The sequence below is a fragment of the Elgaria multicarinata genome, chromosome 3 (assembly GCF_023053635.1).
Source record: "Elgaria multicarinata webbii isolate HBS135686 ecotype San Diego chromosome 3, rElgMul1.1.pri, whole genome shotgun sequence".
Taxonomy (NCBI): Eukaryota; Metazoa; Chordata; class Lepidosauria; order Squamata; family Anguidae; genus Elgaria; species Elgaria multicarinata.
Window position 1 is genome coordinate 164,773,681 of NC_086173.1, and position 12,492 is coordinate 164,786,172.

General features: G+C 54.0%; 1 protein-coding gene across 2 annotated transcripts in view; it reads left to right on the forward strand.

The window, feature by feature from the left end:
- Positions 1 to 12,043, forward strand: part of LOC134396417 (H-2 class I histocompatibility antigen, Q9 alpha chain-like) — an 81,398-nt gene extending 69,355 nt beyond the window's left edge. The window contains exons 4-9 of one of the 2 annotated variants that reach the window (XM_063122913.1): positions 4,681 to 4,968; positions 5,625 to 5,711; positions 6,859 to 6,891; positions 10,590 to 10,616; positions 11,091 to 11,124; positions 11,820 to 12,043. In XM_063122913.1, the coding sequence (XP_062978983.1) occupies positions 4,681 to 4,968; positions 5,625 to 5,711; positions 6,859 to 6,891; positions 10,590 to 10,616; positions 11,091 to 11,110 (455 nt within the window). In that variant the 3' untranslated portion in view covers positions 11,111 to 11,124; positions 11,820 to 12,043. The remainder of the gene's footprint in view (positions 1 to 4,680; positions 4,969 to 5,624; positions 5,712 to 6,858; positions 6,892 to 10,589; positions 10,617 to 11,090; positions 11,125 to 11,819) is intronic. The other variant, XM_063122914.1, reaches the window with a different exon arrangement.
- The last annotated feature ends 449 nt before the right edge of the window (positions 12,044 to 12,492 follow it).

A 12,492-nucleotide genomic window follows, 5' to 3' on the forward strand; every position in this document is an offset into this window, starting at 1 on the left:
CTTGGCGGAAGGGAGACCCTGCCTGAGTATCAAGTCTTCTGTTGCTGCTGATGTCGCTCCTGTTTTGCTGAGGCCTGAGAGGGAAGCCAGGGGGGCACGTGAAGAGAGATTTGGCCCTACCAAAGCTCCAAGCCTCAACCCCAGCGCATCCCCACTGCCTCCTCCTCACCCACACCAAGGCGCACACACCTGTTCCAGTCTCCTTCCCTGCCGCCCCTCCTTCCACTGCCCTGACTCGGTAGTGATGCTTCTGATGCCAGGCTGCCAGCAAGGGTGGGCCGATTCCCCGTCCGAGGGCCACTCAGCCGAGTCTGCTGCCCCTTTGCCCCGGAGGATGTGGGCTGGCTCAAGTGGGCCTCCACACAGGCACACACACACGGATCGAGACCTTGCTCTGCACGTGAGCTCCTGTGAGACAGGAAGGCAGGGAGGAGACCGGGGGCAGCCTCAGGTGTATGGGAGGAAGGCAGCAAGGAAGAACCCCTGAAGCCCCCTGGTCCACATTCTGCCCACTCCAGGGCTCACGGAAGTATTAGGATGTTCTGGGAGGCTTTTCCCATAGGAGGGGGGGGATCCCTTTGAGAGGATGTGTCCCTCCCACAGCAAGGCCTTGCTTGGGGCCACAACCTCGTGGGAAAGCTGAGCTCTGTTCAGCCCCTAGAATCATAGAATAGCAGAGCTGGAAGGGGCCTAGAAGGCCATCGAGTCTAACCCCCTGCTCAATGCCCAGAAAGGGGTCTTCAGAAATGAACAATATCAGCCTTTGATTTTCACCATTGTGCCTTAAAGCTGAAAACGGGGTGGCGGGGGGGGGGGGGGGAGAATAGATTAGAAGAAGTACATGGGAAAGGGCCAAACAGGAGCTCTGCAACGATGAGCGTAGTTCGAAATGCGATATTCCCCACAGAGCGCAGAACGCACCAGTGGGACCCGTGCTGTGAGAGAAGCGTCAGTTCAAGTGGGGAATTCTGGGCCTCTGCAATGGGTCCCTTGGAGGGGGGGGGCACCTTTGCAATGAGGAAGCTGCCTGCCAATGTACAGCTTCACCACCACCACCACAAAAACCCCATGGCAGTGATTATGATGTTAGTGGGGAGAGTTGGAGGCCTGTCTGATGCTTTTGGGAGACATTTGGGGGTGGGGGGACGACCCTGGATCGGCTGAGGCTTCTGGGAACAGCAAGGAAGGCCCACTGAATTCGGATGAGAGCGTGCATGGTGGCCATTTTGAAATGGGGCAAACCCCCCATTTTGGTCGACCCCTCTGGTCTTGGGCAACAGGGAAGCCATTTCTTGGAAACACCCCAACCCCTCACCTGGCGCAAGGTCTCTCCTTCCAGGGAGCAGATCCAGGTTGTGGGGTGGGTGGGTGCAGGGCAGAGAGCTGAGCAGAAGCCCTCTTTTCTTTGGGGGACCAATGGGGGGGGACAGGCCTCTTGGCTTTGCCTTTCTCATCCTGGGCCTCAAGGAACCTTAGTGGGGGGAGAGGGGGGAAACATCAATGTTGCAATAACAAGATCCCCCCCCCCATAAAAACAGTTACGTTTCTCTTTGGAGGGGGAGGGGGAGGAGCCCGGGGGTCCCCACCCCACCCTCTGAGGTGTGCAAAGACCAGAGTCCCAGAGGCTCTGACCCAGGAGGGTGGGGGAATGTGTGGGGTGGGGGCCCCTCCTTTGCCTTCTGAGGGGGTGGGAGAGGGGCTGTTTTTGATTGACAGGAGCACCCCAGGCAAGGGGGGCCGGGGGGGATGTCAGTCAGGTCAAGGTGGGTGAGAGAGAAAAGGACACGGAGAGAGAAAGTGGAGGGATTGAGCCTCTCTGGCTTTAAGGCAAGGTGGTGACCCCAAGTTTAGGGCTCAGCTGTTCTCCGGCAGCCTCTTCCTTCCAGGAGCCGGAGAGAAAGAAATCTTGTCGGAGCCTCTTTTGTGGGGCTTGATGCCCGGGGGTGGGGTGGGTGGGTGAGAAATGGCTGCCCCTGCCCTGGATTCCCCCCATCTCTTCACCTCCTTCCCTCCTCTGTGCGTCTCTTTCAGGGTTTCACACCCTGCAGTTCATGTGCAGCTGTGAGCTGAGGGGAGACGGGGGCAAAGGGGGGTATTACCAGTTTGGCTACGACGGGAGGAACTACCTCGCCCTGGACAAGCAGACCCTCACCTGGACGGCCGCCGATGTCCCGGCGCAAAACACCAAGAGGAAGTGGGAGGCTGAACGTGCCATTGCCCAGCGTCAGAAGGCCTACCTGGAGGAGATCTGCATTGAGTGGCTGCAGAGATACCTGGACTACGGGAAGGAGACTCTGCTGAGGACAGGTGTGTGCATTGGGGAGGGGGGGAATAAAGGGTCTGTGGGGAGTAGGGAGAGACTGGCCGGGGGGGGGGGGCTTCCATCCCTTCTTCATCCCAGCCTGAGACGCCATCCGCCACTACAAAGGGGGCACATCTGGGGCTGCCCCCCATCAGACCCCTGCAGGGAGGAGGGGTTTTCAGTACCCCCCCCCCAGATTTTTAAAATGAAAATCCCTGCAAGTAGAAAACTAGCACAGTGTACAGAGCAATGTGTATGTATGGGGGGGGGGTGCCTGGATTTTCTTCCCTTTCCCCTCTAGTTGTCTTTTAGTGGCAGTGAATGCGTTTATTTTTACTACTGAGGCACCTTCCAGTATATGGCCTCCCCTCCACCTGCGGCCTGAAGTGGTACAGCCCCACCTCCTTCCTCCACTTGCGCAGATCCGGCCTGAAACACACGATCAGGCTTGGGCTGGGCCGGTCCAGTCCAGACTGCGTGTGGGGAGGGGGCTGCGTGTGTGGGTCCTCCCCCCTGTTGCCAGAACCCCCTCCCCCGCCCATGGAGAGCTGCCCCTGCCCTTTTCTTCCTGCCCCAAAGGAGACCCTCCCTCTCCTCCTCCCCCCTCCTGCGAGTGACAGGCTGAGGTCTCCCCTCCTCTCCCCCCCTGAAATCACTGGGGGCAGGATCCCTGCTCTCCAGAGGAGTCCCATGTCCACCTGTGGCCCATCCCAGCACTTGCTCATCTGCAGGGAACAGAGAGGATTATTGCAAAATGGTAGCCTCCCCTCCTATGGAACTCCCTGCCTCTGGAGGTCAGGCAGGCGCCAACTTTATATTCCTTTCGGCGCCTCCTGAAAACGTCGTCCTTCCAGGAAGGCTTCCCTTGATGACCAGCCACGGTGCACTTTGCCCTTTGCTTCTTTTAAAAACTCCTTTTAAGGTGTTTTAGTCTGTGTTTTACTTTATCTTATCTTGTACACGGCCCCAAAATTTTGAATAGGGAGCGGTACGTAAATATTGTAAATAAACAAAATGGAGGAGTGGAGAGCATCCAGGATTCCTTCAAACACACATTTTTCTGCAAGGTTTTTACCCTTGAGGACGCCCAAAGTTCCCCTGTTTTCTTTTCCAGGATTCAGGCTCTTTGGGCTGAATGTGTCTGCGCACATGCAGAGTGTTTTTATTTTCTGATAGAACATTGTCATTGTAAGAATACTGTGCCCCTGAGCATGTGTGGACTGCCCCATCTGAGAATACCACCTTTTGTCAATTGATTCAGTGGGGAAATACACCAACACTGACGCCATAACTTCTCTTGTGGGCTTTACGTCCCCTTGAAGTCCTGGCTGGGCCTGTCGGCCGCCCTGATCTCGTCTTCCCCTCCTGGCAGATCTGCAGCGGAGAGGAGAGCGATGGCCTCTCCTCCCTCAAGGGTGCAGTTGAGAGCAGCTCGGAGGACTGCCAGGGATCCTGGCCCTTTCCAGAGCCGTTTGCTCAGTTCCCAGAAATGAAGAGGACGCCGCATAAAACATGAAATGGGATTGGGATGTTTTTGGGTTTCTACAACTAGGATGAGGAGGGGCAGATGGCAATGACTCCAGAGACAAACAAAATCGATAGTTAAGAGAATTTACTTCACGTAAGAAGATTTAGTGAATAATAGGAAAAAGCATGAACGCCAATATGAATCAAGTATTTTCAACTCCCCCTTTCAGCCCACAGTTCTCTGGGAAGAGCGGCACTAGTTTTGCTGTTGGTCCAGAAGCAGTGCTTTATCCCTATTCTTGGGTCCCGGGATTGCTGGTCTCCCTGGGGGTGGAGGTGGTGCCCTCTTCCTTCCACGGCAGGTGGCCTCCTGCCTTCCCCACCACGTGGCTGGTTTCTACGTCCTTCCTTCCCTTCTCTCCTCCTTCCCTCCCTTTCTACTTCTTCCAATTCTTCTCCCCTTTTTCAGACAGGAGTTTTGCCCTCCCCCCTCCCCATCCCAGGCCCCCCTCCCACTTGACTCAGCCACCATTGCAGGGGCTTTAGAAACAGGCATGACGTGGTTAAGGAAGGAAGGAAGCGACCACGTAGCCAGGAGAGGCAAGGAGCAGCGAGGGCAGCGTCCCTCCCTGGAAGGGAAGAATCAAGGACAGGCTGAATTTTGTTCACTTTATAACCATTCCAGATTCCTTCCTAGAGACAGTCGTGAACGGCTAAGAATCATACGAAGCCTGAGGAATCCCCTTGCTTTGAGGTCTTTCAAAATCTCTTGGGGGTCCTGCAGGGTGTTCAGTCTTTGCAGTAGGACCAGATGCCCCCAAGGGTTGTTTTCCTGCTCTAAAGAGCAAAGCATCCATCCTGCCAGGCGCTGGAGGGGCTCTGGGTTAACTCCGAAGCTGCCTGTCTTGCAGAGCGCCCCGTGGTGAAGGTGACGAGCCAGGCGGAGCATGACGGCACGGAGACCCTCGTCTGCCAGGCCCACGGCTTCTACCCCAAGGCCATCGAGACCACCTGGAGGAGGGACGGGGAGGTCATGGACCATGCGACCTTCCGCAGGGACGTCGCCCCCAATTCGGACGGGACCTACCACGCCTGGCTCAGCATCAAGGTTGACCCCACGGATCGGGACCGCTACCGGTGCCGTGTGGAGCATGACAGCCTGCTGGAGCCCCTGGACTTTGCCTGGGAGGAGCCTGGTGGTGAGAGACTGGGGGTGGTGGAGGGACTTCATTGTGGTGGTGGTGATTAGTCAGGGGGGAGGACTCTGGGAGGGGCATTTTCCCCATTGAAGGAGGAGGCGTAACACCACCCCCAGCAGAATCACAGACTGCATCACAACCCCCGCCCCTTCCCGTCTGTGTTCTTGGATACAAACAAAGTTTTTAGGATTTTGTAGATTTCGACATCCTTGTCGTCCTTTCTGTCCGGAACCTGCTGCCTTGGAGGCCGTAAATTGACATTGCGTCCTAGGGAAGAGCTCTCGGTCTCGGTCTCTCTCTGCAAGACTGAGTGGCTCTGAAATCCTGAGATTTTTGACAGTATTTATATTATTGAAGGCAAACATGTCAGCAAAATGGGAGGAGTCAAGCCTCGTTATGGCTCCTCCCTTTGGGAAGAGACCCTCCCCCACCTCCCAGCCCAGCCCTGGAAGGACTTGTGCAAACCTTCACAGGGGATGATGGGTTGGGGGATGAGCTGTTCCTTGGACCTCTCCCCTTCTGACAACTGCAGCGTCTTCTCCCTCTGTTGACCCCCCCAGGCCTCAGGGGCCATCCGGGGCCTCCCCCATCACAGCAGAAGGGTGTTTTAGGGTTTCCCTTCAATCACTTTGCTCTTTCTCTCCATTCACCTCTAGCATCCAACTTGGGGCTCATTGTCGGGTGTGTTGTGGGGGCCACTGTTGCCCTGCTGGTAGCTGGGATCGTTGGGATCTATTTCTACAGTGAGTATAAATGTTTCTGCGGAGTTTATCTGTCTTTTGTGAGGGGAGGGAGGAGGTTCAATACAGTCCCGGTCTTTGAGGCAGGGCTGAGCTTCTGGGTCCTGCCCTCTCCCCCCACCTTCCATTCAGCCCTCATGATGTGCAACTGAAGAGTCACCCTTGAGATCCAATTGTGCCTCAACTCCATCTGAGGTTTGGAGGGTTCTCCCTCCACAACAGGCCGGGCCCAGGACAGGTTGCTGCCTGAAGCAAGACCCCCCTCCCACTGCCCCCTCCCCCTCCACAGGGCCTCCCCCCTCAAGAAGCAGCCTCTTGCTCACCCCCTGCCTTCCCTTCCCTCCCCGCCACCCCTCGCCACCCTGGCTTCCTTCTTCTCGCAGGGGCCCACGTGCTGCCTGTAAGGTCTTTCTGCCTTCGGGAGCCGTGCGGCGTCTGCATGTCTGGCAAAGTATCGCCAGAGATCCCAGGACTTCTTCTTGAGATCCTGACTTCCAGGCCATGTGTGGGCCTGTGCTAGGGCAAGTCAGGCAGCTGGCCAGCAGGGCAGGGGAGGCCTGGGGTGCCGTTGGGTGGGGGCGAGGGGGTAACGGCTGCTTCTGGATCCTGCCCACTGGCTGCCTGGCCGGCCAAGAAGGTGGCCAGCTGGACCAAGCGGCGGCCGAGCCTTGGGAGTGGGGGGCAGGGCGCCGCTCCCCTCCTCCTCGGCCCCCTGCTGCCCCCGCTTCCTCCCGCTTCACGGTTTGGCCGGCCCTGCTCCACCCCACAGGCCGTGAGAGGTCTCCTAGTTCTCTCCCTTTCAAAGTGGGTTGAAAAGCAGCAGAGAAAGCTTAGAATAGGAGTCGAAACACCCCCACCGCCCCACCCGGCTTCTTCAGGTGCTGCCCTGAGCTCTCCTCCGGGGCGGTTCCAGAGGGAAGGACCAGAGGCATCAGCAGTGACTTTGGAACAAACCCGGTGTCTGCTAGATGCGTGGAAAGCTTTTGTACTAGTGGCCATTTCTTGGAGCGCCTGTGAGACCCCCCAACTTGGAGGCTGTGAGGAAGGGGCGGGAGAAACGTCTGCCGGGGGCCCTTCGTCAGGGCAGAGGGTGAGACTGGATGATCTCTGGGTATCACGTTGAGTTCTGACTCCGATTCTTTCTTTGCAGAGAAACGTCAAGATGGCTACAAAGCAGCATCAAGTGAGTGATCCCTTCCTCTTTGCCCGTTTACTCCAATGCGGCCTAAGCCTTGGGTGGGAAATGACGACATAGGGGGATCAATTCAGTCCTGTCTGTGTCTCCAAGCCTTCAGCTGCCCCTGAAGCCACAGAGGAGGACCTCCTGCCAGCATCACGGTTCTCTTTCCCTCCCTGAGAAGGTACCTGGGAAAGGGGGGTCCTCACTGGTGTAAAGCCAGGCTCCTCCTCCTGCGTGTAGATCCTGAGAAAGGATCCTTGTCCCAAGGAATAAACGACAGAGAAGGATCCAGGCTGAGGGATCCAGGCTCTCATTTTGCTTTCTTGGTTTGTTTAAATAGATTTTTTTATTGATTCATTTATTTATTTATTACATTTCTATACCGACCCGTAGCCAAAGCTCTCTGGGCGGTTTACAAAAGATGAAAACATGAAACATTAAAAATTGATATACAAAATTTGAAACCATCGAAACCTCAGAACAGACCACATACAAAGACCACATCCTTTGGAAAACAACTTCGAACTCCCAGCCCGACCTAAAGACAGATCTGGGGTCGATTAAAACTCAACATCTGCTGTTAAACGGCTGAGAGAATAGAAAAGTCTTGACCTGGCGCTGAGAAGGTGACCATGTTGGCACCAGGCAGGGGGTCCCCCTCCTTCACTGCAGATATTTTCAGGGAGCCTCAAAACAATCAAATATCTAAGAAGCAGTGGTTGGGAGAGGAGAGGGCAGGAAGGCAGGAAGGAAGGTAGGAAGGAAGGCAGATCTCAACCGATGAGGGCTGATCTATTGGTGACCTTCAGCTTTGGCTGCTTGGTTCAAATATGGACGTGAATTTTGCACCCACAGTCACCCTCCGCCTGCTTTGCTGTCCCCCCTTGAAATTTAGAGACTGGGCTGCCTCAGGCCTCTTAGTTCCTGTCTGTCCGCTCCCTTCCTGCCTCTGCTCTTCTATACGGCTGATGGGTCTCAAACCCGCTCTTAGCTGGGGTCACACATTTGAAAGGCAATGTTTTTTTTAATATGTCTGCCCTTATGGAAACCACGACTGGATGACACTCCCGACTGAGAAGCTCCACATTACAGCTACCCAGGGTTTGTTTAACCTCCCACCACACCCTCTCCCACTGAACTGAAGGCTCCAGAGACGCTCTCCATCTGGGTGGTTGGAATTGGAGTTCATTGGGGGAAGAACAATCCAGACCAGTAACATAGAACCTGCATTCAAATTCTGGCTTCCCTCACCCACAACAACCCGCAATTCCAGATACAGACATCCCAGCAAACCACTCAATGGGGACTGCAGCACGCTCCCACTCATTCAGGACAACCCAGGGTTTAAAGAAGCCGCGGGTGGTTGTGACATGCAAACCAGCTCCTGTTCCCAGATCCTGGGGAAAGGAACTCTTTGCACCCAGGGGACTCCCTGCCCCATGCTTTTTTCTCCTGGTTGCAGACCCTTCACGGCTCCATACAGCTCGAAAGAGCAAACAGGTCAAAAGAAGGGGCTGGATTTGAGGAGCCTTTGCCAGCTCTGAGCCTCCTCCCTCTCCCCATTCCTCCGTCCTTTAACCTGTTGGGTAATCACTGTACTTATATGTGCTGTAAGTTACAGACAGTACTAGTGAATAGCAGAGTATACAACGGCTCTTAGTTAGGACACAGCAATGACCAGTAAATATAAGGCAAAGATTCTTTGTGGTTATAAAAATAAATCTTTTACTGACAGATATAGTTATGGCAAATATGTACATATTAATACTCACACATTTTCACAGAAATACAGCTTACATCAGGGATCACAGCAATGAGTGGTGATGAGAAGAGATATAAATCTCTCTATATATATACTTAACAATGGTTCAAAACACTCTCTTTTATAGACAGCTCTGTACAAATGATGCAACCACTAATTGGCAATCATAGAAAAATAACACTATGCAATAGTCTCTCCTCTCTCTCCTCCCTCTCCTCTATCTCTCTCCTCTCTCTCCTCTCTCATCTCACACTATTGCCCCGCTCGTGCTCTTCGCTCCTCTGATGCCATGCTTCTCACCTGCCCAAGGACCTCCACTTCCCTTGCTCGGCTTCGTCCATTTTCTTCTGCTGCCCCTTACGCCTGGAACGCTCTTCCAGAACATCTGAGAACTACAAGTTCAATCGCAGCTTTTAAAGCTCAACTAAAAACTTTTCTTTTTCCTAAAGCTTTTAAAACCTGATGTTGTGCGGACTTTATACTGTTAGTTTTACCCTACCCTGTGCCTGCTTACCCTACCCTGTACCTGTTTGCATTCTCTTCCCCTCCTTATTGTTTTACTATGATTTTATTAGATTGTAAGCCTATGCGGCAGGGCCTTGCTATTTACTGTTTTACTCTGTACAGCACCATGTACATTGATGGTGCTATATAAATAAATAATAATAATAAAATAATAATAATAATAATAATAGTCCAATTATTCAATAACTGTCCACCTGCAAAGTTGACCTTTAAGTGATTGTCTTCTGCTGACTCCTCACTTCTTCCAGGATTTGCAGGACATTACAGAAATAAAGGAAAAGATAAAAACAGAGTCCATTCCAGGACTCAACATAACCCACTGCCCACTCTGCAACTCCTTCTCTTCGCCACCCAGTCCCATCGAAGGTCAGGAGTGTTGAACGGTTTGGGTCGCTGTGGAACTCCCTGCCCAAGGAGGCTCGCTTGGCCTCCTCTCTGCTGGCGTTTACAGGGAGGCTCCATTGTCTGGGAGGAGCTGTGCCTGCATTGGAGTTAATAGTTTCTGAGCAGACGCGGTCCTCGTCGTTCACCTTCTTCCTGAGCTGTATTTATTTATTTATTGCATTTTTATATCCGCCCAACAGCCGAAGCTCCCTGGGCAGTTCACACAAATTAAAACCATTCAAAGCATAAAACAAACAGTATAAAGACATGACATAAAATACAATATAAAAGCACAAGCAGGAAAAAATCAGCAGCAGTGCAGAAATACAGATTTAAAATAGCAAAGTTAAAATTGAATTTATAGACTGTTAAAATGCTGAGAGAATAAAAAGGTCTTTGCCTGGCGTCTGAGAGAATATGATGTAGATGGATTCCAGGCGAACCTCCTTAGGGAGCTCGTTCCACAGCAGATGTCTGGTTTGGAGACATGTTTTTTGGACAGGCTTTTGCTGTTATGCAGAGCCCTGTGCGCCCCTGGACGCCACGTAGGGTTCCGGAGGGCAGGGAAAGGGGTAAGAAAGGGGGCTTCTTGTGGTCTTCCCAGCGGAGCATCTGGGGCTTCACTGTGGGAACAGACTCTACACTAAATGAGCCAGGAGTGCCGAGCTTGGGTCCAGGGGCCAGATTCCCCTGGCCAGGAACAATGCAGCGGGTTGGGTGGCGTCAGGGCTGTGCCCATGAGTCCCCCCTCCCTCCCTCCCCGAGGTCCTCCTGCCTCCCCTCCTTCCTTCCTCCTGGAAACTGCAGATTCATTTAGGAATAGATTTGGTTTGGGTACACATTTAATTTTTCCCACGTGTCTCTTTTTGTGGGGTGTTTCTGTGGCTGGCGCAGTTGGTCATAGCGGAGTGGAAAGTGTGTTTGTGTCTGAGAGCGAAGGACAGAAGGAGCCCAACACGCCCCCCCATCCCTTCCGCTCCACCCAGTGTGGCATCAGACCCTCATTCCTTTTCTTTTCTCTCCTTTCCAGCAAAGGACCAAAACTCCGACAGCTCCGGTGAGTGTGAGGGAATCCCACCCCAAAAGGGCAGGAGGAATTGTGCCCTCCCCCGCCTCCCCCTGAGGCTGCTGGGGAGGAGAAAGAGAGAGAGAGAGACGCCCGTTGTCCCTCCCAGGCCCGTTCTGCTTGACTCCCCCCTCATCCCTTCATCCCTCCACCCTGGTTCGCAGTCTGCCAGCCCCACTCATTCTGTGCCGGGATCCAGGCCGGGAGATGGCAGGGCTGCAGTTGACTAAAGCGCCCCCTGGGCTCTGCCCTGAGAAGCACGGAAACCCCTGCAGTGCCATAAGGCCAACATGGGGGGGGGGGCATTTCTGGTGGCACAACCTGGCCTCGTCCCAGAGGTTCAGGAAGGCTGGGAGGTATGTCCCCCCCCCTTGAAGAAAAGCGCGCCCCCTCCCTGAGTTGTCCATCAGACATGCGTTATTTAGGGTGGGGGCTAACGCTGGTGTTTCCTTCTCTCCAATGCAGGGAGCAACCCGGCCATCTAGGAGCCCCCAAGCAGGTGAGTGGCAGAGGAGGGGGCGTCCTTTGTGGGAGGGGTCCGGGAGTGAGCAGGGGAAGGAGGAGCCCTGCAGGGGGAGGAAGCGCTGGGCTGCAGGACGCTTCCTTTCCCTGGTCGCTCCCTTCCTCCTGGCGCTGGGAAAGGGAGAACCTCCTGCAGCCAGACCTCACAGGGAACGGCCGCCATTCCGAACAGGAAGAGGAAGTGGCGCCATTGCTGGAGCAGCCGGGCTTTGATGGATTCGCTTGAACGCATACACTTATTAAACAGAGCTCTGCGCGTCCTCACAGGGCAGATGTCGACACTGTGAAATCCTGGCCCTCTCCTAACTCTGAAGCAGGTCTGGATTCTCCAGGGTGGGGTTGCGGGAGGCACAAACGCTACTAGTTCTGGGGACAAAGTGATTTGCCTCGGAAGGCTCTGTGTGTGTGTGTGTGTGTGTGTCCTGATAGCCTGTGCAGGAGATTCCCCCACCCTGACCTTGGCCACAGCTCACATCGCTGCCCAGTGCTCTCTCCCTCCGGTGATTCCTGGCCAGCCCCTTCCCCTGGGGCTGCAGCCTCTGCTCCTCCACCTGGGCGACAGATGCTGAGATCCCTCCTGCCGCCCAGCATCAATCTGGATTGGACTCCTGGGGCTTCATCCTCTTGGCTTCATCCCAAACAGAATCTCCCGGTTTCTCTCTCTCTCTGCAGCTTGACTCTGGGGGAGTCTCTCCTCCCGATGGAGGAAGACAAGAGGAAGAGAGGACCCATCCATGAACTGAATTCTATCAAGTCCTTCTCAGGGACTTCTTCAGCCTGTTTCCGATTGCAGAGAGTTTGGCTTGACGTGATTTGCTTTCTGGCACAGCTGCAGCCTCAAGTCGCATTTGCCCCTTAGCTTTTTACCCCATAAAAGATATCTTAGTTGATTAACACACTAGGGGTTTAAATCAATTGTTGGGAGATCAAATTGTTTAACGCTGCATGAAGTTGCCTAGGAGAAAACAGCTCTGAAGGGGGGAAAATGTGGCCTTTCTTTTTAGATGTCACCTGCAGAAGTGTCCCAGGGCACCATCTCAGAAGAGGCAGATCTCCTGCTTGCGAGAGGAAATGAGATGGGGTGTGGAGGGAGGCCCTCCTTAAGATGCCGCCTTCCAGTTATACTTTTAAGTGCTTTGGGGGGGGGGGAACCCTGCACTTGAGAGGGGCATTTTTTAATCAAAAGTTTTTAATTAACATATCTAAACAAAGCAACTAAATATTGTTGTTGTTTATTCATTCAGTCGCTTCCGACTCTTTGTGACTTCATGGACCAGCCCACGCCAGAGCTTTCTGTCGGCTGTCGCCACCCCCAGCTCCCCCAAGGTCAAGTCTGTCACCTCCA